Genomic DNA, 27,494 nt, shown 5'->3' on the forward strand with positions numbered 1-27,494 from the left:
GCCTAATGTTAGAGCTGGTCTTGAATGGGAGACACCCCAACTCGGGAAAAAATAAATAGCTCCCTAGCAAGAGAAACTACTTTAGACGTTGCTTGCCGATGGCTCTTTGGGTTTGCTCATAGAATCCAAGAAAGGAGCAGGGTCCTGTGACCAGCTTGCTTACGTACTGAGGATGTGAAAAATGCTTTGGTGGTCATGAAGGTTTTGGTGATCTTCCACATTTCCAGTTTGACAAACACAAGAAGAATCAGGGTGGCTTTCATACAACATGAGGAAGAAATTTCTTTATCTCTGTTTCTCTACTATTACACAACTTTGACTTTCCTTGAACCCGGCGCCCTCTAGCAACAACAGCGTACCAATTCTAAGACATTTGGAGGGTGCCATAAGCACACACCACTTCTTTTCAGAAAACACTCAGATTTATTTTTAGTTTTCAACAAAATAGCTCATTACTGAGGAAAAAGTGCATTTTTTCTCTTTTCTAGAAAAGTCTATAATTTTAAGTAGTATTTTTTTTAAAAAAGTATTATTTATAAGACTGTATATGTCAGAATTGAGTGCCCCAAATTTACTTGAATTTCACAAGGGAAGCTTTAAAACCTCTGCATAAAATTGATTTTGATACAATACTGAAAGATATAAAATAGGATTTGTAAAATTGGTGTGGGAGGCTCAGCTTTCTCCAAACTGGTTGACCTAGATGTGTGAAACAATTCCCATCACCTTTTGACTAGCAAGATCAATAACTGCACCTGAAGACATGGAATACATCTAGAGGAGGCCACCTTGAGGAAAGTTACTCTAGAAGTATAACACAGCTCTTTATAAGCCAGACACCTAATCTGCAACGCAGCTTAATATTAAACTGGAATCCAGTAATTCCACAAACTGGAACACGCTGACAGAGTACCCAAGGGTGTGTCCCCTCACTAAACCTAAAATAGAGGTTCTGTCTAAGCATCTATACTCTTTAAAGTGAAATCCTATAAAAGTCATGACTTTTATCTCAGAAGCCTCACGGGTTGGTTGATATAGAGCCAAGATGGATGCTGGGAAATGAAGTTTTAGAGTGAGAAATCCTGTAAGAATTTCTCTCATAGCAGAGGACCATGGATACTGATCAATTTATTCGGAGTAATTCCATCACAAGATATTTGGCTCTGTCATCGTTTAGGATGGCCATATCACATGTAGGAACGTTGTTGAGAGTTATGTTCCTGCAAGCAACTTCACATTTCTGGAACGGAGACAGCTTTGACTACTGAAGGGAAGACATTCTGATCCAAAGACTAGATACATCTGACATTAAGAGAGTGGGGGGGGGGGGGACAAACAAACAAACAAAAAACAGTGCAGTCTTCAGGACTGAAGCATCTTCTGCATTGTTAGTGGCCACTGGTACAACCAAAGATCGTGCCAATCGTTTGAAGTTCAATATTGGAAGGCGATTGTATTAGAACATCCCCTTTGGGGGCAGAACAGAGAGGGAATCACCCACTGGCTGGCTCAGAAAGTAAGGCTGAGAATAGCCTCTGAAAGCTTGTTAAGATCTTGGCAGCAAGGTTCTCTGATGAGCACGAAGTCCACTTTTCTGTCTTGTCCCTCAAAAATCTCCAAAAGTTTGCTCCTCAGCCACTCAGTCTCTTCTGTAGAGCGAAATTTCTCCTTCTTGACAGGGCTGTCTTGCCGACCTCTCCTGTGGTCCCCAGATGAGCCAGCAGGAGGTCTCCTGTCCCGGAGGTGAAGGACCTCTGTCTGCGAGACCGGGCGTGCTGGTGTGGATACAGAGGTTGGCTGGCCACTGAAGGAGTGACAATCGGAACTCTTGATTCTGCAATGGGAAACAAAGCAGAAAAGTTGAAATCCTGCCCTGGTTTTGTAAGAGATAGGCTAAGTGATCTTTTCCATCACAGTTTCTCTACCAGAAGTATCAAATCAATTTGTTCATTTTCATAGAGCAGGAGAAACCAGTAGGGTTTATGCACCATTGGGGATATGTCGGAGTAATCTAAGTGGGACGTGGGCTTGCTTGCTAACTGCAACATGTCAGCAGAAAGAGCCTGAGTTACTTCAGGTAGCATAGGGGAAAGGAGTCTTTAAATGACTGCCATGTGAAGGACAAAAAATAAATGCATTGGTAGCAGAAAATTAACTAAGCAGGAGCTGCCCAAAGAACATGATCTAATTGGTCCACAGTCAGTCCTGGGTCAAGGGTTTCTCCGCAACTGAGAGTCCCTCACAAGAAAATGGTTGAAAGTTCTAGCAATCCATGGCCACCACATAGATGGTACAGAACACCCTGTGTTCTCTGCCAAGCTGACCTATGGCTGTCTGAGTATGGAAGCACCCCTGGCCTTTTCTGCTGCTCCCCATGGTGCTGTTGATATCCTGAGCACTGGCTCCATGCTTCTGCCCAGCTGCGAAGTCTACAAGATTGAAGGTTGAACTCAACTGGGCCAAAAGCAAGTGGTGCTCTCTCCAGATGTGCTTCCTGTCCAACAACACTACTCTGCCCCTTCATCTCATTAGCCATGACTGCCAGAAACAGCAGCTTGTTCTTCATGCAGTTGGCTTTTCTTGAGTTGCTGGTTCTTGGCAAAGCAGTTCATGGGATCCAGCCCAGTCTACATTTTCAGGTTCAGTGAAGGAGAAGATTTTCATAAGACTTATCCTCAATTAACATTTTTCATAAATAATAAATGGAGCAACAGAATGCCAGGGAAGTGGACCTTTCCTTTCTCCCATTATGGAACCTGGGTTTTGGGGAATGAGCAATAGTTGGAATGTGAGATACAAAGGAATGACAACCACTGGTTGTGGTAACTAAAAATTCATGCTCTTCCCAATTCTGGCCACAAGATGGAACTCTGCCACTGTTCATTATTGCAGAGTTCCACAGCCACATGTTCTCCTCCTTGGCTGGATCCTGGAATTCTAGGAATTGTAATTTCAACAGAACTAGAAAAGGGGGAAAGGTGGCCATTGGAAAATGTCTGGCAGTCTCCACAGGTCTTGCCACCCTGCTTTTCCAAATCCATTTCTCACCACCAGGCCATATTCTTTAGAGATAGCTACATCCATCCATCAAGATAGCAACAGAGAGCAGCCCATGGCTAACCCTGCCTGACACTCAGAAGCTAAGCAAAGCTAGGCCTGGGCAATGTTTGGAGGGGGGATGTTCTGTTGCAGAGGGAGTGCTGACTCATGACTGACTCCATACCACATCACCAGACATCCCAAAGTTGCACTCTAGACCGGGAAGTCAAAACTCACCCTTGAAGAAGGAAGTAGCAAGCCACTTCCTTATGGCTGTCAAAGAAACCATATAAACCTAACCATGAGATTACTGGGCATCAAATCAAAGGAAGCTTTAGCTTTAGCCTCAGACAGTGGCAGACTTGGCACTCACGTGGAGCACCAGCGGGAAACCCCAGGGCTGAAAACTAGACTGCGAAGTTGGAATGGAAACAAAGGTAAGCCACTTCCACATTGTTGTCAAGAAACGTGTATCCCCATGAGGCGCCCAAGAGTTAAGCTTGACTTAGAAAGAAACTACTTTATTTCCATCAATCTACAGGACCTTGTTTTTTTGTTTGTTTTTTTAAATCTAAACCTAACCAGGCCAGAGTAGCTCAAGTGATTTATTGGTTGAAAGTACATCAGAGATAGTCACCTCGTTTTTTTCTTCAGGAAGTCTGCCAAGGTAGGGCCACTTCGCCCTAAGGGGTCATCCGGAACCATAAATATATTCCCCACGAACGTGTACTGCAACAGGCTGCATGACAGAAAACCAGACACCGGGTTCATACATTCTACAAAGCCACAGTCTGTTTAGCAAAGTCAGATGGGTCAGGTCCACAGACTGTGCCAAGCCACAAATGACTCAACAGATTAAGCCACAAAGAAGCAAACCAGCTTGGACTTTCTGCAATAGGCAAATCCAATCAGAGGGTCAAGAAAGATGACCCACAAGACTTTTTTCAAGGAGCCAGCAGAGCCTGTGGCCTCCTGGATGCAGCCTCTTCAGCAGCTACTCAAACAATAAGAACTTCCAATACAGATCCAGGGGTAGCCAATGTTCACAGACTCCTCAGCACCCCAAGATCAAGGCCTAAAATTCAGTAACTGAATTTCAGAAACACAATGTATCCATTTTATGTTCAAAGTTAACGGGGCACTGAGAGTGGTGGTGGGGTCATTCCCACCCAAAAAGGCTTACTGGATTTGGAGCTGGTTTGGCCTCTTTTTCTCCTTGAAATGGAGTAACTGCTCTTATCCCTATCCTTAACACCCACAAACCACTGAAAAACAGACTCCAAAGGGCTATCTCTGGAAAGGGAGAGCTGGATGTGTCAGGAGAAACATACAAGTTGACTAAAGTGGAAAGGAGGTACTTAAGAAGTGTGAGGGGTAAAACAAGAAGGTCACGAATGACTGGGTGCTGAATGAATGTGGACTGAATACACGTGGTCTTCGATTAACCACCACTCATTCAGCAACAGTTCAAAGTTACAATGGCGCCGAACAAGAGGCACTTGACCGTCCTTGAAGTTCCAGCCATCCCAGCACTCCCACGGTCACATGATTGCAATCTGGGCACTTGGCAACCGGCTCACACTTATGACGGCTGCAGCATCCCAGTCATGTGACCAACATTTGCGACTTTCCCTTCTGGCTTCCCATAAGCAAAGTCAATGGAGAAGCCGGCAGGGAAGGTTGCAAGTCACTCTGGTAAGTCTCCCCCACCTCCCACACCTCCCTCCCACACCTGGCAGCAGCCACTTACCTGCCCGCCAGCCTGCTTGCGAGTCACCTGGAACTTGCAACTTCCTGCCAGCTTCCCTATTGACTTTGGTTGTTGGAAGCTGGCAGGAAGTTGTGAGGAGGTCCTCGCTTAATGGCCCATGATCCTCGCTTAACGACAGCAGTGGGAATTGCCGTCACTAAGCAATGCCATCATGTGATGTCACACTTTACGACTGCATCACTTAGCAATGGAAATTCCGGTCCCAATTACCATTGTTAACTGAGAACTACCTGTACAAAGGTGAGTAACTGGCATGAAAGAAGTACATGGAGTTACTTTGATCAAAGTGAGAAAATTAGTGAGAACTGAATCAGAAAATACAGAAAAATGAAGAGGCTAAGAGGAAGAGAAACACTAAGAACCTCCTGGCTGGATGTGGACAAGTTCCTCAAAAAGAGAAGAGTAACTTAAAGATTAAAAGGCAACATATGGGGGGGGGGGAATTAGTGGAAGCAAGAATAATTTGCGAAGATAGAATGATATGGAGAAGTATGCTGAATGGTTTGGGTTTAAACTAGATTTAGCTACATTTCCTTTTCTTTTTTCAATCTCAGTTAATTTCTTTGGCTTCCAATTTCTCACTCCTTCACTGTGCTTTGCATAATGTTGCTTACCCCAAAAGGGAACAGTGTGATGGTTGCATATACATCTATGTGTGTGTGTGTTTCAGAATTAGAGGGGTTTAAAGATAGAACATGAGTAGCTGGCCTCCCACTTTAAACCTTCACCCCCATGCAAGCTGGAAATGTTTGGCTGTATCCCTTCCGATGACACCATCATGTCCCCAAATGGCCTCCTGCAGCCCTTGAAAGCCACCTGAGCCCTCAAATACAGCTAATGTAGGGTGATAACATTTCCTATCTGTAGGCAACATTTACAGAGGAAGAAACTGAGATCTGTTTGTAGAGGGAGGGAGGGAGGGAGGGAGGGAGGAAGGAAATTGTGAATTTCCCAAAGAACTGCTGTGGAAAAACTATAGCAATGTTATTAATAAATAAACAAGCTCTTCTTCCATTGCACCATTTCAGACTAGCCCTCAAAGCAGGGGCTACATATTTGAATAATATCCTATGGAAATAATCGTCTGAAACTGTGTGGAAGGAAAGCCTTGCAGTGGCCAGCATGAGCTCTTCCTCCCCTCTGTTTTCTCCCCTGGGACTTTAAGGCAGCCTGAAGAGTATTACACCACACTTGTTTTCAAAGTATAAAAGGAAAATGTTGAGAGCACCAGAGTGTGAGCATGTAGGTGTGTTTGGGGAAAGATCTGTGTTGTGTGGGAAAGCACAAAGGAGAAATTTACAGCTGAGTGAAGCAGCTGTCAGCAATGGATGGTAAAGGAGGGGCAGGCTTGGATTTTACCAAAACAGCAGCAGACAAGCTGAAAGGAGAAGCTACAGTCATCCAGCAGCTGATAAAACACTTTCCTCTTGCCACCCCAGCAGACTGAGAAACCATTCAGCAGCAGTTTAGAACAGCAGCTAACAGCAACAGAAGCCAACTTGAAGGTGGCTACATGGTGGCTGAAGACTTTGGTGTAAGCTCCAGCAACAAAGAAGAATAGACTATTTAGGAATAAGACAGACACATAGGTGTAGACATAGATGTTAGCATGGGTATAGGTTAATACAGTGTTGTCCAAACTTGGCCACTTTAAGATGAGTGGACTTCAACTCCCAGAGTTGAAGTCCACTCATCTTAAAGTGGCCATGTTTGGACAACACTGGGTTAATATAACATAGGCTTAGTAATAAGTGGCAAGGTAGGAAATAAGTAAGTTTGTTAATTGTTTTCTTAATAAAAGCCTCCCAAGGGAAACACAGGGACGATAAAAACAGGCTGTCTGTTGCTGGTCTGTACCACTTCCCAAAAGAACCCTCTTGCAAACCGGGAAATTTCTAGGGTTGAGATAAAGGTCATCTGGAACTGTCTCTGTCGACAGCCTAGCTTTCAACTGGTGGCATGTTAATTAGCATGATACGTGGAAGAGCATTCAAATGTGTGATTTCCCTCAGAGCGTGCCATATGGTGCACTCCCAGGGGACTGTATCAAATGTCATTTTTCTGGTTGCCCGTTCCTGAAACTTGACTCTCAGGGACAAACCTTCACCCTCCCTGACTCACCCAAGCTGTGTATATCAATCAGCAATCAAAATCCTTGACAGGAAGAAGTCCAGGTCTCACCCTTTTCCTCCCCACCTCATTCAAGAAAGTAAACCCAGAACCATCTAGAAGGTTGTGTTTTTTTTTTTAAAGTGCCTGTTCCTCCACCCCACTGCAATTCAAGAATCTGACTTCACCTCTCCTTAATGATCTTGATCCACCTCTTTGACTCTTTGGCAAGGTCCCGGAACTGGTCGTTAGTGACAATAACACCATTGGTCTGTTCTGCTAGTTTCAGCATCATTCTGCAGCCCGATGAAAGTCATGTAAAAGAAGAGCCAAGAGAGAAATTAATTAGGATATTTTTACCTTCTCTGTATCAAGGTTTTCAAACTTCCTTTGAGGAAAGGTTCACATCATGGATACTTGGCACATTGCAAAGGATCTGAAAGGGCAAAGGTTTTGTTTACAAAGCACATTGGTCTCCTGTTTGCAACCATACCAACAACAAAGGACAATCTATCTTTTCGGAGAACTGGTCTGCCATTATTGATCCATGAGTTACTGAGATAGCCATGATGTTTGCAACAACAACCTAGGATTTCTTTGGAATCCCAACTGCAAAACCAATGGGAGAGTTACACCATTTGCTATTCTTTCCATACCAGGCTAGTATATCATCTAGAGTTTGGGAGAGACCAAGGATCAAATCCTTACTTAATCATAAAGCCTACAGACCTTTGACCAGTTTTAGTTGTTGAATTTACATATCATGGTTAGCTGGGGATAGATCTCCAAATATTGCTGAACTACAACTTCCAACATCCAACAGGAAAAAATGCTAGGAGTTGTCATTCAGTACCTGCTGGAATATCCAAGATTGCTTATCCTTATGCTAAGCGATGTTTTTTTAAACTAGTTCAACTGAACAGTTAGTACAACATGCTAAACCAAACCAAACCAACCACATTAAAGTTCAGCAAAATAGGGGCTCAACCACAAACAGACACAAGTTCTCTTCCTACTTTTTTTCAGAGACTCCTAGAGTTGGAAGCAGCTACTAAGGCCACTGAATTCAACCTCTTGCTCTGTGCAAGATTCCAAATTAAAGCATCTATTTCTAGGGTTATTGTGAGGCAACAGGGAGATAAAATCATTATAAATAAACTTGGGTATTTAGCTCTGGTAAATTTTGTTGTCTATTTTAATGGCCACTATACGTTTCTGTTCCTTAGTATGACACTGAATTTGACTCCAAAATAAAACTTGCATTGTGTGTCTAATTGATTGGCAGAATCATTTCCTGCTTCTGTTCTATGTCTAGGGCTCATGGGACCTAAAAAAAGAAAAGATGGCATTCAGGGCATTGAAACTGGGAAAGCCCTGGGGGAAATCCCATCCAAGTTCATGTAGAAAGGAATACAAAGGATGACTTCATAAACATCTACCAGTCTGCTCAGCTTGTGTGAAATGTTGAAATAAAATTGGGTGATTCTCAAAGAACAACAAAAAAAAAAAAAACAGACATGTGGACTTCAACTCCCAGAATTCCCTAGCCAGCATGCTGGCTGGAGAATTCTGGGAGTTGAAGTCCACATGTCTTAAAGTTGTCAAGGTTGAGAAATACTGCTCTACATGTTCACTTTAATCTCCCCAAAGTAGGCCATAAGCAATAATATTTCATGCCTAAAAAAGCAAGTTGGAATATTCTAAGTGTGGAACAAATAACTTGGGTCCCATAGTTTTATCCCAAGCTTGCTCCTTTGTTTTTTCGGGGGGGGGGGGTTGTTTTGTTTTTTGTTGTTTTTGTCTTAAGGGTATAAGCACAAGTGAAATAACTAATTTTGATTTTTGCTGTTAATCAAATAACATGTTTTAAAATTCCCACAGCAAACAAGCAGCAGGCTGCAACGGTTTCCATGGTATACCATATATAGGTATATGCTCACGCATACAGACACTTTTATTCTTCCTTAATGCAGAAGGAATTAATAATGCAGAAACAGGAATATGTTTTGTATATGCCCGTATGTCAGAATGTTACATCTGTACTAATTCAAATGTTGATCTCAGTTGATAAATGCTCTTCCTTTGAGTTTATGGATATATGAGATGCCGTAGGTCAACAGCTTTATCCTAAGCCACCTTTCTGAATTTGCCTCCATTCCTAATCCGTTGTTCCACATTTGCCATCTTGCATCTAAGAGTGTCAATAAAAACAAAATGCTTACTAAGGGATTCATTTCAAAACCCCAAAGTGTGTTTTAACTTCAGATCAATTGCTTTAACTCACGTGTACATTTAACTGATTAATTCACTGGTGAATGGACAATTGAAGCAATTGTGTACAAGCCAACTCAGAGGGGCTTAGTTCTGAATAAACTTGCCGAGGATAAAAAAAATTAAGGTGTCCCTGAGCTTCACCGCCTTCCATGTCTTTGATGGCAATCCTGCATTTTGTACAGAAACAACATTCCATGGAACTTAATGAGTTTGAAGCCATATATAAGGTCACCTCGTTAGAAATTAGAAGGCCGAGACTGAATCGTTTTGAGTAAGTAAGAGGAACGGGAGAATATCCTTAGCTAACGTTAGTCTGGGAAACATTTTTGCCTTTTTAAGGCTTGTCAAGAAACAAAGGTCTGATACTATGAATGTTCATTTCTATCACAATTTCAGTAATTGTCCCAAGAAGGATTCTCAAGATAGCCTACACGATCTTGGGCATGCCCTCTGGAAGAATGAGAAGAAGTGGATTTTGAAAGCTATCTAATAATAAAAAACCACGAAGGCCATTTTGAACAGGTGCTATGCGATCCTTGCATGGGGTGGTGGGGCCGCACTTTCAGATGTCATTTCCCCTTCAAACAGAATCATTCTACACCCACTCCTAGGTGCTCTGATTCCTACATTCCTTTGCTGGCTCTACCCTCTCCAGCAAGCTGAATTACTGGGAAGCATTAGCTAAACAAGCAGCACCCCACCTCTGCAGACACAGAAAACATCTGCTGCTTTTAGTAACTATTCCAACAGTTGAGCTCACCTGTCATCGTATGGGACGATGCCTTTCCCGTCGATTTTTCGTGATGGGGTAAGGGAGAGGATTCTTAAGTTGTGCAGCTCGGTCAAAAAGTGTCGCTCTGTGATTGGGGAAAACAGGAAAAAATACAGTGGTCAAAATACACTGGTTACAGCTCAACACAACTGTGTTCTCTGTGAAGGAAGTTCTACTGGACATCAACAGGATGCATTCCCTAAATGAATCCACAAAGGATTACAGCAGCAGCCACCAGAACTGTTGAAGAACTAGGGAGGTTCACGTTCCAGTCTCTACCCACTCTCAATCTGTGAATCTGATGGGCTGACGTGCCCTCAGCCTTGCCCATTCATCTCACAGGACTGTTTTGGGGCAAAATGGAAAAGGGAGTGGGGAGAAATGAGCTCATCTGAGGCATAAACATGCTTGAAATAAAAGAAATAAACTGGAGGAAATACTCCACATTGCAACAAATCAGCGAGGAACTATTTTTAATGTAAATATTTACTAGAAAAGCCAGGCTAGGAACATCTAGCTTCCCTCTCCCTGGATTTTCAGACTGGTAGGAATGGCTCTGTTTAGATGCTGCTGCTGAAAGTCCTCCACACGACGTTTAAAAACCGTTCCTATTCATTTGCAAATACATAGATCCAATAGGTTTTCACTAATTACGTTTGATTAAAATTCCTGCAGTGAATCAGCTGAAAGAGCTTCAGATGTTCACTGTAAAAAAAAAAAGCAAGAATTTCCCACCTTTCACATTAGAATCTTCTTCCATTCGATAAGCAGGCACTAAGACATTCACTTCGCGGTGCCCTCGGTCCCAGAAATATTGCACAGCTAGGGCAATTCCTCGGCATGAGAAGAACTGGTTCAGACCGTGCCTGAGAAGACAAAAGGAGGAACTTAGATCTACAAAAAAGTCAAATCAAATTTATTGTTACGATCAAGGTCAGTTAAGTCACTCCATGGGACACCCTCCAAATGCCAGCACTTGGGAGGGAAGAGGCAGTGGGAACAGGTAGGACTTTGGTAAAAAAGTTGAGGCAGTTAGCACAAACATACAATATGTATTAGAGAAAGAAGGACCCAAAGTTGGAACAATTCTATTCTTGTTATCCTTTTCCCAGATTGCCCATAACATAATGTACATGGTGGTTAGATTATTATTAGTGCTGTTCACACTTCAACTAAGCTAAGTCTAAATGGGCATTCGCTCTAGATTAGTCTCAAGATATAAAGTATCATATAAGGTATATAAAAAGGATATAATTATCTAAGATACAAGGTTACTATGGTGCACACATTCTTTCCAATTGTCTTCTTTTGGCAAGTGAATTGACCTCATCTCATTAGCAGTGACAAGAGTTTACTCATCAACTAAGCTACCCAGATTAACCACAATGCTCCTCATAAAGCATGATTTGAAATTACACTTTGAAAATAAAGTTGCATGATTTCAAAGGAACATGATTAACTCAGGTCAGAATTAGGGCAAATCTACTTCTAACTTCAGCTCAAGGGAACAGAAGAAAACTTGGACAGGATAGAGAAGTCCTACTGCTTGTTCCATTGAGGTCTCTCGGGGAGTTCAGGCATGGTCAGGTCTTTAGAGAGAAGACTCATTATGCTATATGCAAACTCTAGGATCAGCATGCTTCCTCCTCCTTCCTAGGTTAGACGAAAGTGTTAGCCCATCTCAGTTCAGACCTTGTCTTGAATGGAGACCGGGGTTGGGACGTCAAAGCTAGGTGAAAAGGCTGAGATAAGAAATGTAGGAACCAGCAATTCCCATGCTAGAGAGAACCACTGCATACAACATTACTGAAAGGTTCAGCTGATCTAGAATGCAGCAGCACAAGAATTATGGGCATGACATGGCATGGCACATGACACTGTTTCATAAGCTGGTAAGCTTTCAGGTATAATTCAAGGTGTTGGTTATCACTTACAAATCTGTACATGGCCTAAGGCCTGGTTATTTCAGGGACCGTCTCTCTCCTGATCTGTAACATCAGAGTTGGCATGCACCATGTCCCATCCATTAAACAATATCAACTGATGGGATCTAGGAAGTATATCTTCTCTGCCAAGTACCACAGCCTTGAAGACCTGGATCTCTCCCCAGACTTGGATGGGTTGGGGGCTCCCTTTGTGAGAGGCTCTGATGTCTATTCCATCAGTAGGACCATCTTCCTTTTTATTGTCTAATGTTCTTCTATTGCTTTGGGTTTCAGTTTGTACGCTGCCCAGAGTTGTTCAGAAGTTGGGCAACTTTATAAAGATGAATAATAAAGTGGATGAATGAATAAATTAAAATAAAGTATGGTCAAGGCTACCTGCCAACATCATGGATCATTAAATTAATGTATTTGGCTCAAATGGCGAAGTTAACAGCGTTAATAAGAGATAATACTGTTTCTAAATTTGTCTCCTTATGGCAACCCTTCTTAGATTACGTGCTTGAGTGGGAAAAAATGAGGTTTTGAGTGTGGGCTTTAATAATTAGATGGTTTGTGTTGATAGAAAGAATGTGAATTTGGATTAATTAGTGGTAAGAGATTAACTTTTCTTAATTTGTATCTATATCTGTATTGGAGATAGTTGGAAGTCATTCTGTTTCAATTTTCTATCTATCCTCACTATTTTAGTTTTTGTCTTTTTTCTTTTAGTTCTATCTTCTTTCTTTGCTGTACTTTCTGTTTTGTATTTTAATTGTACTTTGTAATATAATATAATAAAGTTCTTATGAAAAAAAAAAGGCTACTGCCAACATCCAATTCTAGTTTAAATGGAGCCAGAGTTCTACGTACCTGGATTCTTTCCAGACTGTTCACCTGTTTATGAATTTGGACAACAGATACACTCTTTACAAGGTCTAAAAATGTTGCAAGTTCAGGAAATGTCACTCCTTAGTTAGGGAATGAAGAAGCATGTGAGAATTTCTGATGGAAGAAAACTGCGACTGCCTCACAAAATGACATCACGGTAACTCAAAGAAAGGCAGGAGTTAGCCCACAGGATTTGCCAACCAACAGAGTCAGGTAACCTTCAAAGTCAGAAGATGGAATAGGATTGAGCAGAACTAGCTCCATGAGACAGACACTGCCAGAAGCCCAATCCAAATTTAATAAATAAATAAACCCAAAACCACCTCCTGCCCTAATAGCATTTCCATTTTCTGTCTGTCCAAAGTAAGTGACAGAAAAACTAAATTGTTGGGTTCGCACCCACTGCTTCATTCTGGTTAAGGGGACCACAGACATTGACAGCACTATCCAAGCTGTTAGGAGACAAGAAGAGTAAGCCTCTGTCAGTTCCTCTAATGATGTTCAATGTTTTAAAGGATGAAACAGAAAAAAGGGGAACAGTATTCCAGTAAATTCCATGGGGGATTAAAGCAACAGCCTAGGACAATGGCATTCTCTAATCCATAGGGGGTTTTCAAACTGTGAATCCTGAAACTTCTGCCTTCAGTGGCATTTCACAGTTGCTTGTTGACATGTTTGAAGAATATTCTGAAAACCGTGCATGATTTGGTGACTTTATGCAGAGCATTGAACAGTCTTAGTGGACAGCACTCTACCTCTCTTATGACATCTACAGAAGAATAGAAAGGAATGTGGATGGAGGGCTGTAGTGATAAAAATTAGATTGTACCCAGGCTTCCTTTCCCAAACCCAAACCCAAACTTACATCATGGCCACATTGCTACCATCAATGATGACCATCCGCAAATTCTTCTTCCCAGGTGTGTTGGCCAACTTGAGCTTGAACTCAGTCTGGAGAGACTCCTCAAAGCGTTGAGCTCCAGTTACTGTAGAAACAGAACCTAGGTGAAGAGCTTCCATGCTGGTGCTTTCTGTTGACTGGATCCCTTCAGAATCTGATTCGGAGAACAAAAAATTAGCACTAGGAGAAGTACTAGGAAATAAAGTGGGAACTCCAGGATTACTTGCTGAAACATGGACATCCTTGTGATTCAAAAGTCCACCATTCCACCTTGCCTCCAGATGAGTCCTCTGCTGAGAAGGTTCCCCATGATTCAAGATGGTTGCCCTCTGGACATCAAGCTGACCTCCATGTTCTGGCTTTGTTGTTGACACCCCTATCACACTCTCCCCTTTGTCTTCGTGTTCCCCTTTCTCATTGAGCCACCTTAGGAGACCTGCCAATGGGGCTCCAGTTTGTATTTCTGTGGGAATCTTGCTGGGTGAGTGGCCACAGTTGACCACTGCTGTTTTGATCAGTTCCATGAAATAATTGTTTTCATCATGAGTATCTTCCAATGGCAAAGGAGAGAGACCTCTTCCTCCAGGTTCCTTCTGGGAGGGGGAGGTGTCTTCTTTTTGAGACAAGCCTGCCTCCATCATCTGGACTCTGTCCAAGATGGTTGAAGGGGCTTCCTGAACTCCACCTTCCAATAATATCTTCTTGACCATACGCTCCTCATAGCCCATGGTTTTAAAGAAGTTTAGCCTCATTTTGAACTCTTTTTCAGTCCATGATGACAACAAAATATCAGATGATGCCTCCTCCTCACTGCTTTCCTCAGGCAAACTAACAGGGCTCAATTCCTTTACCCAAAGGGCATTCTTTCCTTCTGCTTGATGATCCTCCAAACATTCTGTGAGGCCTGTGTATCCAGGTAGAATCTGAGTCTTAGAGGTAGCTGGGATTGGTTTAGGGGAACTCTTGGGAAGCCCAGAATTCTTAGTGGTCATTGCCTCAAGCCAATGCTGAGGACCATTCAAGTCAGACAGATGCTCCTGAGGCTTAGTGTGCAATTTGGCCTCATCAGAACTTCTCGAAAAGTCATCCCATGACACATGAAGGTGTTTTTGGTCTTGAGACTTTGCACCCACAATAGGCAAGTCGGTCCTAACATCCCGAGGCCTAGCTGAGTATTGTGGTTGCATCAAGTCTTCAGCTTTGTGAAGAGATTCTGGTGGCCTAGCAAAACCCACAGACAACTCAGGACCGGAGTCTCTGGTTCTATTCTGTCCTTGGACTCGACTAAGCTCTGCAGGTATGCCAAAGACATGTTGAGGCCTATCTGGAGACCCAGGTCTGCCACTATTTACACCGTTGGTTTCCCACCCCAGTGAACAGTCTCTCCCAAAACTAGATGGTGTCAGGCAGCCATTCCTTTGCCCCTGCCCTGTGGCTTCTTCCTGAATCTCCTTGACCAAACTGAGCAATTCCTCTTTGACCGAGGTGGGCAGGATCAAAAGATCCATAGCATGCTTGTCATCATAGGTCTCCACCAATTCCCGGAAGGCCCGCTTGACCTGAGCTTCCCGTTCGTCTGGCAGCTTGGGGTTCTTCTGGTGCTTTTCCACAAACTCCTGAATCCGGCTCTGAGCCATGACAAAAGCTTCTGCCAACCCTGAGATCAACAGGGTGCCCGGGTAGAGAAAGGTAAGGTTTGCAGATGTCCCTTGAATGAGGCAGTCCAGAAATAAACCATGGGCACCTAAGAAGATGCACTGCATATCTTTAGGATACTGTATTTCCTCCTGAAGCTCTGGGGCACAAAGACCTTTGATGTATTCCTGGAAAACACAGAACAAGAACATGCAATATTGTCATTCTATATATTGAAACAAACACATTTTTGACAGAAAGTTATGTCTGATGAGAACTTTTTCCAATGCTATTTCAAAAAAGAGGAGGGGAGGGGAGGGGAGGGGAGGGGAGGGGAGGGGAGGGGAGGAGAGGAGAGGAGAGGAGAGGAGAGGAGAGGAGAGGAGAGGAGAGGAGAGGAGAGGAGAGGAGAGAAGAGAAGAGAAGAGAAGAGAAGAGAAGAGAAGAGAAGAGAAGAGAAGAGAAGAGAAGAGAAGAGAAGATCCCATTCCATTTCTGGAAACAGGCAATCATTCATAAGCAGGGACAATATGAGTTATGATGGGCCAATTCTGCACTTTGATTTCATAAGCACATGTATAAGCAATGTACATGCATTATTCCTTGGGCTTGCTAAAAATTGGCATAGTAACATTTCACAGCACTTCACTATTTTTCTTCCATTTTGAATAATGCAATTAAATATATCATTATTATTATATATTTATTATAATAAATATTATTTATTATATTTCATGTGTGTGTGTGTATATACTGTATATATACATAAAATATGTCATGCCTTAATGTATTTAACAAATAATAACAGTAATTTCCAAGCCAAGCTTTGAATCTCTTTATGTGTATCACTTCAGCTACTTCAAATAAGCAATATTTTTGGCAATTAAGAAAAAACAACATAAAAGACAAAAGCAGTCCCTGCGCTATGAAAAGGGCCCCAGGAACCCTTGCATAAGCCAATTTTTGCGCACCCTGGACTGCACAGAATTACACAGTATAGCGTTACGTAAACCAGGAACTGCCTATGTTTATACAGCAAAGATAAGGCAAATGGTGTAATTAAGGAAATATAGTAAATCAAATTTAGGGTACTGGGAATTCTATTTTTTTCTAGAATATGCCCACCAGCAGTTTTGCACTCTTTTCCTGCAGTGGCAAAATAAAATGAAAATTGTTCAATCTGAAGGCAGACATCATTGGTGGAATAGATTAGAAAATATGCTAAATTTTGAGGGTACAATTCTCTCCCCCTTGACCTAGGACAGTGATGGCAAACCTATGACATGCGTGTCAAAGGTGACATGCCACAATGTTTGGCGTGACACGCCAGCGTTCACCAACACCCAACAACAATTATTCCCCCTGTTTGAGTTACCAAAGAAACTGAGTTTGTTTTACTCATATTTCATTTTTATAATTATTTGATGTTTCTTTATATAATACATAGCACCACACATGATTGGACTGTATTTTTTTTTTAATAAATATGTAAAGAATTGTTTCTCTTTTGTTCGGGGAGGGTGACACACCAGCAGAGTCAAGTTAGGCATTTTCCAAATTTTTGACACGCCGAGCCCAAAAGGTTTGCCATCACTGACTTGGGATGAAATTCCATGGCACTAAATGAGATTTATTTCTAAGTAGGCCAATATAGGATCCACTGTTAATTAGGCTGGAGAATGAATCTGCCTTGGGTTCCCACATTAAACATTTCTCCCCAAAGTTGGAGGAAAACACACCAATCGGTATTATGCCAGAACACGGGAGGCTTCTTCATTCCAACATGGGATGGTGCCTAGAGATCTGACTCTAGAGAGGACAGTTCACCATGATGAGAACAAAACAGAGTACCTACTACCTGCCCCTCTAAAAAGGCGAAGGATAAATTAGGGAGGGGTATAGAGGGGGCTGCTGTTGAACCCTCAACATTTTCAACAGAGGGACTTCAGAAAGGCCAAAGAGAAAATCTCAACTCCTGGCACCCTCCTAGGCCTGTCCATGCAGTTGTCAATAATCCAGAAGTGGCTTGTCACTGCCTTCTTCCACAATGTCTTTTTTCCTTTCCTGATATCAGCCTAGGAAGGCCTAACACACCTTTTCTGAGATCTTGTGATGGTTGTTCTGTTGCTATTTTGCTCTGTTATGTAAGGCAGACACCTGAAGGCAGAATCTCCTTCAAGTCAGCCTCAATTTGAGATGACTTCAAGGACAAGGACATGCAATTTTCTTGGCAAAGCATTTTGCCATTGCCTTCTTCCAGGTCGATTTTTTTTTTCAACATCCCAATCTAGTTTACAGGCCTAGGACTTCCTGGTAGCACCCAGGTACAGTGGTACCTCGGGTTATGAACGCCTCTGTTAACGAACTTTTCAGATTACGACCAGCTCCGGCTGCAAAAATTTACCTCAGTTTGCGAACTCCGCCTCGGGTTATGAACCGGATCCGCGGCCATTTTCCCTCCCGTGACACGGTCCGCGGCCATTTTTCCGCCCCTGACACGTGGTCCGCGGCCATTTTCCGCCCCTGACACGTGGTCCACGGCCATTTTTCCGCCCCTGACACGTGGTCGTAGGGAGGTCGACTCTCCCTCCAAGCAATAGCCGCCTCCCTGTCCTCCACGCCAGAACGGATTAACGGTAATTACATTGAACCTTATGTGGAAATTTGCTTCGGGTTGTGACCAATTCGGGCTGCGACCAGAGTCACGGAACGAATTAAGTTCGTAACCCGAGGTACCACTGTACTTACAAATTCTTACCCAGCTTAGCTTTTCAGATGACTATCACTAGCTAGGTGACAGAAGTTAGGAAAAAAAACAAACAAGGCTTGGAGAATTGCTGCTCGTCAGACTGATAAAGCAAAGCCATTTCTACTCCAGCCTGCATTTATAGAGGTCTACATACCTCCAGATGGCCTGAAGACTTTGTTTCATAATGGCAAACAAGAGAAGACCATAACTGCTCTAGAGGAATTAATCTGGATTGAGGATCAGAGTTGTCTGACCTTTGCCCGGTGAAGATTCTCTCGGCTTCCCTGTAGCTGCAACCAGATCTTCCTTGCTCCTTCGGGGTCTGATCCCAGCACCCCCAGGACATTCAGCTCCACCCAAAAGAGGCGCTCAATTTGGGGACGGTGTTGCATCAACATCTCCTGAGCCTCCTCAGGCACTGCAAATTCATCCAGGGTCCTGTTGTTCGGCATGCCGGAAGCTCGTGTCTGCCAGCCCGTGATGACACAGGCTGCTATGTGGCTAATAATCTGTGGGGAAGAGAAACCAAGCTGATAAAAGGGCTGTGGGTGAGAGATGAACATGAAGTGAAAACAAGGGAGCAAAAACATGCAGAGGGTGGCTTCTTAATGGTTTCCATTCCCATAATAATAATAATAGTGGTGGTGGTGGTGGTGGTGGTGATGATGATGATGATGATGATGATGATGATGATGATGATGATGATGATAATGGCATTCTAGGCCACATGACTGGAAAAAGGAGGGAAGGGGACTTAGAATGGAGGAGGTGGCAACATTCAGAGCCACTGACCAACTGCCCTCTCTCATAAGGATGCATTGGGGATTTTTTTCTCTCTTTCTCTGCAAGCCCCCAACTGGATCCAGACTGTTTTCCAACTTCAGCTCCTGCCGGGATAAGATGCTCATGTGAAATAAGGCTGCACTTATTATAAAATGAGCCCTGGGGAGTCAGAAAACCTACCACAGTGCTGATTTACAAGCCTTATTTGCATCCAGTAGTGTAGGACATACAAATGAGAAAGAAAATAGCAGTCAAATTAGGGATCTTTCCTACATGCATAGCCTAAGCCTGTTATCTAAATGTTCTGCTTGAAGAAATAGTTAGGTTTCTATTCCTGAAGCCTATAGATCTCTAAGTAGGTCATAATGCTGATCTCACTTTCCAGGAAGAGGAAAATAAAAGGGTTGACTTTGGAGACAAATACAATAATTATAATGGCAAGCCATGGAAAAGGATACGGACACGAAGGCCTTGACAGGGCCAGTGTGATACAATCTTTAAAGCACAGAAATCAGGTTTAAAGTCCTTGTGAGTCATTTTGAGCCAATCATTTTCTCTCCACCCAACCTATCTCACACGTTTGTTTTTAAGATTAAAAAAACGCATTTGTCAAATTTATATCCTGCCTTTCCTCTGGGAGACCAAGGGGAAGGCAGGCTCTGTGCCTCAAAGGATCAGTGCATATAAAAGGAAAGCAAATGTAAACCCCCCAAGCCCTTTTGAGCCACCTTCAGTGGATCGTAGCAGAAGGTTCCACAGGCAAGAGCTGGGTTCATCCCACTATACTGCAGACCTACACTGGGGAGGGAGGGGGGTGAGGAATCCTAGCAAGTGGAGCCTAAGGGCCAGGAAATGCACGGATGACCCTTCCCATCGCTCTCTATTTTCACACGGGCTCGTGAGTTAAAAAGTGAAAGGGGGAAAAAAAGTTGTTTTCACGGGAGAACATAACATAAATGTCTTAGAACAAAGTCATCAGCCCTAACAGGAATCTCTCATCAGAGAGGGAGCAGCGTCACCAAGCAGCTCAAAAGAAAGGACTCGGAAGAAACGAAGAGACAGAGAAACCACCACCGGAGGATCCTACGCAACCTCTCCCCGTCCAAACAAGTGCTGGCTAAAGGAGTGTCCCCCTTTGCGCTGAAGGGGGACGCTTCTCTCTCCCCCGACCCACCTGGCCGAAGAGTCCTGCTTCACTCCCAGACTTGCACCCGCGTCGACCATCGAGCTCCCCTTTCGCCATCCGAGTCCCCGCGGAGCCTCGCCAGCCCTCCGCGACTGGAAACACAGCACGAGCCAGAGGGGGGTTGGAGAGGGGAGCCCCCCGCGCGGAATCCTGCCCTACACCAGCTCCTGCGTCACCGCCCCGATGGCCTGGGGGGCTGTCCAGGCGCCCCCTCCCGCCAGCCCAACACGCCCCCTCCCCCATCTGCAGCGAAAGCGGGGATCCCCGAAGCAGGCGCGCGCCCCGTTCCTCCGCGCTGCGCGCTCCGCCGTGCGCCTACCCACTGGAGTCGCCGAGGGACCCCCAACACCGCCGAGGAGGGACACGTCTCCATGCATTCCCATCTCTTCCTCCGCGCTGGCTTTCGGGGGGGGGGAGCTCTTTGCTCTCTCCCCCCACCACCACCACCACGATAAACCAAAACTCAGCCTTTTCACTCAAGTTTCAGCTTCCATCTTAGAGCCAAGCGGAAGCACCCGATGGCTTGAGCAGCGCCGGAGTTTCCCAGCTGGGCGGCGCGTCTCGGGGGAAGAAGGTGGACGTTCACTTCACGGCTTCCTGTGCAGCCGTAGCTTCCTGCCAGGGCGAAGAAGGAGCAATTTCTGAGCATGGGCAGAGTGTCGCGTGTGCTCTCGCTCGCTCGCTCGCTCGCTCTTCCCCCCCCCTTCCAGAGGTGCATGGGTTTTCTCGGTGTCTATGCGTCTGTCTGGGTTTACACAATTACACAACGTCCTGAACCGAATTAGCTGATGCACTCGCACGACGTGCAAACGTTGATTTTAAAGAGCTTTTCTGGAAGAGGGTGAGTTATGTCGTGCAAAGCCAACCCCTTCATATCGCTTGGGTTTCAATTACTCTGCAACTCTGGAAAAAGGATGAATTCAGTCACTAGATAAAACTGTGTGAACGAAGTCTGCATGTGGAATACACACACCTACACATATGTTGTGTGTGTATAGGATTAAGACACGCAAGCACTCGAATGTGCGAATATATTGTGTGCATGCTAGATTGTCCCTGTGAGTAGTTCAGTTCTGTTTGGCTTGTGTCTCTGCATTTGAAAGAGTGAATTAAAAATAACTTCAAAAAGGACCTCAGGCCTGCCAAAGCGTGCCTGATCATGCACAGAGTGCCCTCACAGCACTCTCCAGGGCCAAGTCTCCAAGATCCTCAGGCTGTTGCCAACACCCCATGGCAGGAAATGGGCTCAGCCTGGCCTCAGCTTCCTGTCTGCAAACCATTAAACATTTTCTGCAGTGCCCTGGAGCGAAGTGAGTTGAGGGCATAATGGGAAGTTTTAACTGGCAGACAGCTAAAATAATTACACTCCACCAGACCAAACCCAAGCTGAGAGGGCTGAAGACTTCAGCCCCCTCCTGCCTCCATCACGTCACGGCCTTGCCCTGACGCCCTGAGAAACCCCCCGAAAAAGCAAAAATCCCCAAGAATCAGAAAGGATGCTGGCTCCTACAGGAAAAGGTTGCAGTGCAAAATGTCCCACTCACGGTTCCAATCAACCATGCCCTAATCCAGAGTGTTGCATTGAATTTCCCACCCACCCTCCTTTCCATTCTTCATTGTCTCTGGCCACCTTCAGTTTGCTCTGTGTCATTTGGGGGTTCCCCCCTAAACTTCTGCTCCCCCTTCAAACCCCTCTTTACTTCTGCAAACCTCCCTCCCCCCCCCGCCAGCTTATTAATGCCTCCCACCGACAGAGATGTTTTACTATTTTGGTACATGAGTAATAATACTCGAAGGTTAGAAATGGGGATTTTGTTTCAAAAATTAGCAACTGGGGTTCAAAAAAAAGCACCAGCGTTTGAGAAGTCTGCAAGAGCAGGACTGTTTTGATGTGTTCATCTTTCTCCTTCCCAAAAAGATGCTTTTGCCCTACAGTCCTAGAGCAATCTGGGGAAATTTCAGGCTGCAAAATTAGGCAAGAGAGATAGGCAAGGAATCAATAACCCTACCAAGAGTCTTTAAAGCATTCAGCACCATACCTTTCAGATTTTTTCCTTTAAGATTAAAGGAAACCTTTCCGATGATCTAATGCCATTGTGGCACAGTGAATACTGTTGATTAGAAATACCTTTTAAGTTTGAGCCTTGAATTCCACCACTCCACTGAAATCAAGGGGGCACCTGGAAAACAAAAAACTATTCTCCAACACTGGGGTGGCTTTTCAGCCAAGACCGAAGGCCTGAGACATATTACATTGGATGTGATCCCATAGCATTGTGGGGCACCAGTTCAGCCCTACCTGGACTGGGATGTCTTGGTGACAGCAATGCACCCCTTTACTAGTGTGCATTTAGATGACTTGGACACAGTCCCCCTGGGGCTGCCTTGAAAACAACTCAGAAGAGGGGCTTCCAGGGGAGGTATGGCAAATTGAAGATGGGATCTGTGAAAGCGGAGCCAATGACCACAGCAAAGGCCAAGGAACTGATGAGTAGACCGGTTCCTTGGAACCTCTCCGGAGAAGTTGGAAGATTGCCTAAATGTGCTCCAGAGAGCTGCTCCCTATGAGGAGACCACAGGACAGTGGTTTTGCACGAGTTTGAGCACCAGGAGACAACAGAATTAGCCATCTTGCTTGCAAACGTGACAGAGACTTTTAAAGGACACTAAATTTGCAAACCTCACTTTCTAATCACTTTCAGAAATTGCTTATTTATTACTTCTAAGCTATTAGAGACCTTCCGAACAATAAGTTTGAAAATGCCAGGCAAGTCTCCTTTCAATCCTGAACAGAAGAAAATTTTAATCATCAGCTTAAGAATGTAAAGACTTTGAAATAAACAGCAAAAGGCTAAATAAAGTTTTTAGTCTTAGAAAGTTATAAATGGACTAAGGGTCCAGATAAAATTGGAATATTGAGACTTTTACAGTAAGATTTTGGAATTAATTATAAAGTACAAACAGCTTCTCGTGGGAAATAGATCCTATTTTGGTTTTTACAAGACATAACAAAGATAAGCAATTTCATGATTTCAAAAACTGGACACTAGAGAGGACTAAAGATTTTAGGTAGAGGAAAGATATACAGGCCTGTAAAATGATGCAAATGTTATAACAATAAAAATACCGAAGGAGACTTTTGAAAAATGGAATCAGAAAATAGTAGCCACAATATCAACAATGTCAGTAATGATGTCTGCTTTTATGGATAGACTCTGTCCAAAAGATGTTATGATGTAGAACAAACTTTATCTGACAAGACAGATTTGGTACTGAAAGTGGATTTACAACTGACAGGCCAAGAGAATGACTTAGAAAAGGATGTTTCACTGGATCTACAAAAGAAACTGGCTGAGATGTAAATATTTAAAAGGGAAATACAAATGACAAACCAAGAGAGTGACCTGGATAATTTTTTCCTATTGGATTTACAAAAGAGGCTTTTTATAGCCTCTAAGAACTCTATGCAATGGGACAAAGAAGAAATGAAGAGAAATCAAATCCTACAATATTTGAATGAACTAAAGATTAAGACTTGTTAGAATTAAAAGGAAGGAATATAAAGTTGGCTTATCTGATCAAAGTTGAAACATTGTTTTTACTTTGGCAACACTTTACAGACTTTCTGCTGACACTAGGACTGAAAAGATGATGTTTATAGATTTCTTTATAGATAAGAGATGGGCTATGGGGTAAAGAAATAAATGTTTGTAACCTTAGAGGGTGTGAAATTTGTTTATATTTGTTGTGATGAAGGTTGGAAGTCACTTTATATATTTCTTTTCTCTTTCTTTATTATATTCTTTCTTCTCTCTTTTCTTTCTGTTTCCTTGCACTTTTTACTCTTTTAAATTTATTTTGTATTAGATTTTACTCTTATATAAAAATTCTTATACAGTATATCTATATATCTATAAGATGGTACAGAAGGCCATGGAAAAGACGCTAAGGAGTTAGAACCGCTATGCCAGTGTAAAACCTGTTCTGCAGTCATTGCATTGGCTGCCAACTGCTTCCATGTGTGATTCAAGTGCTGGTTTTGACCTCTAACTCTCCAGAGGATCCGTTCTGCCCACGAGCACTTGCCCAGAGGGACACTGAGGGTCCTGTTCCCATGAGAATTCAATGGGACCTGGGCCCAAAGGCGATTCTTCCTGGTGGAATGGTGATTTTAGGGTTAATTTGAAGAAGGCAGCATCAACATGTATGGCCCAGAATTGACCTTCACAGACCTTCACTAGCTGATGGGAACAGAACAGATAATGAAGTTGCAAACCCTCCAAATTATTTTCTCTTTGAATATACCATTTCTTATCAATTAGAGCTGAGAAGGGCCAGTACAGTGATACCTCCCCACAGGAGCAACCAGTTTGCTCACTTGCGCTAACAAGGAGAAAGATTAGAAACCACCTACTCATATTTCCCTTAGCAACAACAAGCGCCCACTTTTGAGCAGTAGTGCCCACCTTTTGGGAGTGTTTTGTCCACTCAAGGGTGTGAATAATTACCATCTGCCAATGATCATGTAGTTCTTTGTTTCAAGAATGTGTAAAAGTTGTGTGGATTGACAAATGTGTGTGCCTGGTCTGGAAATTATTCCCAGCCACCTTATTCTGCGCAGAATATATACTTTATTATTTCCACCCTGGTGTGTTTATTGGGCAAAATTGCATGTCAGGCTAGAACCACCACCCCCCTCCCAGTTCCTGGGACAACATTCCCATTGTCCACGGAGGGAGATCTTGGCACTTTCCCTGTTAGTCCTTCCATGGCTCTTAAGACGACATTATTTGAACAGGAATTGGGGGATTCATTGTGTTTGGTTCTTTGGATGACTGGGGTGCTTCTAAATTCCTAACTGAATTAAATTTGTTTAGGTTGATGTTATTTTGCTTTTAGAACTTGAGAAGAAACCAATTCGAGCTGGGCACTAAAAAAATACTGGTGAAGAATAATACATACCAAATAAGCCAGCCAACAAAATATCTAAGCAGTGATTCATTTCTGGGCTAGGACAAAGCCCCAGAAGCTATTTTGGCAAAGGGAGAAGGACAGTCCAGTCCTGGCACACTTGCAGATAAAAGGAAGCTCAAGAGAGTAAAATGCCTTCCATTTATCTTACAATAAATTTCATCAGCCCCTATGTATTTTGCAAATTCAGTCCTGGAGGTCTTTACATTTTTTGCCCAGATTTCTGTCCCATCTTTCCTTTAGGGTCTCAGAGTGGCCACCTTCGTAGTCCTCCAATTTTATCCTCTCAACCCTGAGAGATGATGAGCTTCCTTAGGCATGTGGACTTGAACCTAAGCCACAAAGTCATAGTCCAGCATCCTAACTGCTAGCCCATGTTGGTCCCCCAAGAGCTGTTTGTAAGCAACACCGCAACCTGCAAGTTGCATTTTGTGTACTCTCAGAGTCAGAAATAGAACTTTATTTTATTAATGTATTGTATAGTATGGAAATTAGAAGGGCTGAGGCTCGGAAATGCTTCACAACCCTGTTTTGTGGAATAGCCATCCACAGGAAGTCTGACTTGCCCTGATCTGGCTTTCTAGATGTTGGTCAAAACAGCAATCTTGTGGAGAGCTGTTAATTACAATTAACACAGAGCCATCAAAGTGTTAGCTGAAATTATTGTTTTGTTTTATGGTTTCACTCTTTTATAAATAAGGAAACAAAGACCATTTGCAAATGCATGGGTCTCATGGCACCTATCCTCGTTAAATTCACTCTGTTTACCAAGTCCTCTTCTTGTGTCACACTATTTATCTTCCCCTGGCAGTGAAGAAATATAGAAACCACATTTTTTAAGGAATATACTTTGTTCCTACTTTCTCTCCCAAAACACTACTGTTTGTAAATACTGTTCTTAAGTATTCTATTCTGCTTTGGGTGTTGTTTTTTTTAGGGGTGTATGACAGTTGCTCCTTCTAACTACATCTCCTTTGCAGTTTGATTCTCCTTGGTAGTTTGATTCTTCAAAGTTTAGTACTAATTTCGTCAATTGTGGGACAGAAGCATACCGAAAAATAAAAATCGGACACTTTGAAATCGAACAATTCAACCATATAGGTATTTGTCTAGAAATCTCCCTGTATTCAATGATTCTTCCCACCATACAATGATGCCCTATAAGATTTTATTATCCATTTTGTCAAATACCTGACAGAATATTACCCTGTTAGTTAAGAAAAGGAAGAGATGGTGGCAAAGGTTAATGGGTGTAAAGAAAACACGAAGAACAAGATAGCCAACATACCTTGAGTTCTTTTTGATTCTTTTACACAAAGACTAAATGACTGTAAGAGGAGAAAAATGTTCCCCTGCTCTAGCAGGTTTAGGAGAGAACATCCTCGTCCTAGCTCTGTGGAAGGATTTTGTTTCAGTTCAGTGAAATGAATTAAATGTTGTTCGTAGGACATTATTTCAGCATTTCCTCCTGCTGTGTTGAGAAATACAATGGGGTAGCAATTCTTGGAAAGACTTCAGGGATCTGTATTGTATCTGTATTGTCGAAGGCTTTCACGGCTGGCATATGACTCCTGGGCACAGAGAGAACTGCTCCTGTCTGTGCTCCTGCACTCTGAAGATGCCGGTCACAGGTGCTGGCGAAACGTTAGGAAACAAAACTTCAAGAACACAGCCACACAGCCCGGAAGACCCACACCAGCCACTTCAGGGATCACCCCCAAAGCTTTTGCAGCCTAAAGGTGGGCTTGGGGAACTCAGTTTGCGCACCTCAATTTAAATTGCTCAGCAAACCCTTGCATACAAAATACACTTCCAGCATCAAACACATGCAGAGAGTTCTCCCCTCCCACCCTGGTCACCTACTCTGGCTACCTACTCTTTCCATTGCTATCAACAGCCTGCCTTAGCCTTTGGATTGCTTCCTGCTGCAACTCCAGTCTTGCCATACCCTTTCTGTTGTATTGGCTACCCCAGTTTTCTCCCTGGTCTTTCTCCCCCATTGATCTGTTGCCACATCTAAACCTCCCTCCCACCAAATGGCAGCAACAGAGATAGAACTAAGAGTAAAGCAAAGGAAATGCTGGCTTGCAATTGCTACTTTTATATGTTTTGGGTCCTCACAAGCTCTCTGGGAGAGAACAGAGCAGGCTGTGAAGGCAAGGAGATTGTTTGGTTGATCACCTATTCAAATCAATCACCCATGCTCAAGAAGACTTCCTTAGAGGATCACATTAATTCCTAACATAGCTTCTTTTAGGAACACTTCTCTGATCTCTGAATGCCTGAATACTTTTCCTCCAACAAGTATCCTACTCAAGCACATTAAGTGAAGAAGCTGGGAAAGGCAGAAGGAAAGAGAAGAAGACAATCAGCAGCCAGGAGGATGGACTCAATTAGAGATGCAATGGGCGCACCCTTGGAAGACCTGAAGGACCAAGTTAGGGACAGATCATCATGGAGAAAATCTGTCTGTGTGGTTGCTAAGAGTTGA

General features: G+C 43.3%; 1 protein-coding gene across 2 annotated transcripts; it reads right to left on the reverse strand.

Moving 5' to 3' along the window:
* Positions 1-262: 262 nt before the first annotated feature.
* On the reverse strand, positions 263-20,544 carry KHNYN (KH and NYN domain containing). 2 transcript variants are annotated; one of them, XM_088144214.1, is made up of 8 exons: positions 20,352-20,544; positions 18,318-18,572; positions 13,644-15,502; positions 10,701-10,831; positions 9,954-10,050; positions 7,108-7,215; positions 3,677-3,778; positions 263-1,834 (listed from the first exon to the last, which is right to left on the reverse strand). In XM_088144214.1, exons 1-8 carry the CDS (start codon positions 20,403-20,405, stop codon positions 1,510-1,512), a joined length of 2,931 nt encoding a protein of 976 aa, XP_088000340.1. In that variant the 5' UTR covers positions 20,406-20,544; the 3' UTR covers positions 263-1,509. The 2 variants fall into 2 exon arrangements, with proteins under 2 accessions (XP_088000340.1, XP_088000339.1); XM_088144213.1 differs by lacking the exon at positions 20,352-20,544 and adding an exon at positions 20,021-20,247.
* Between the last annotated feature and the right edge of the window lie 6,950 nt (positions 20,545-27,494).

Source organism: Python bivittatus, unplaced genomic scaffold (genome assembly GCF_059951505.1).
Source record: "Python bivittatus isolate LINGU-HERP-01145 unplaced genomic scaffold, Pbiv_v1 ctg000430_np1212, whole genome shotgun sequence".
In the NCBI taxonomy this organism is placed as follows: domain Eukaryota; kingdom Metazoa; phylum Chordata; class Lepidosauria; order Squamata; family Pythonidae; genus Python; species Python bivittatus.

What these genes read in the sequence shown, in the direction of transcription:
- KHNYN (XM_088144213.1), bottom strand. Translation starts at nt 20,089, where the DNA reads ATGGCGAAAGGGGAGCTCGATGGTCGACGCGGGTGCAAGTCTGGGAGT. An exon ending in AAGCAGGACTCTTCGGCCAG is followed by an intron (nt 18,573 to 20,020) that starts GTGGGTCGGGGG and finishes TCTTCCCCACAG; the next exon opens with ATTATTAGCCACATAGCAGC. An exon ending in AGAATCTTCACCGGGCAAAG is followed by an intron (nt 15,503 to 18,317) that starts GTCAGACAACTC and finishes TGTGTTTTCCAG; the next exon opens with GAATACATCAAAGGTCTTTG.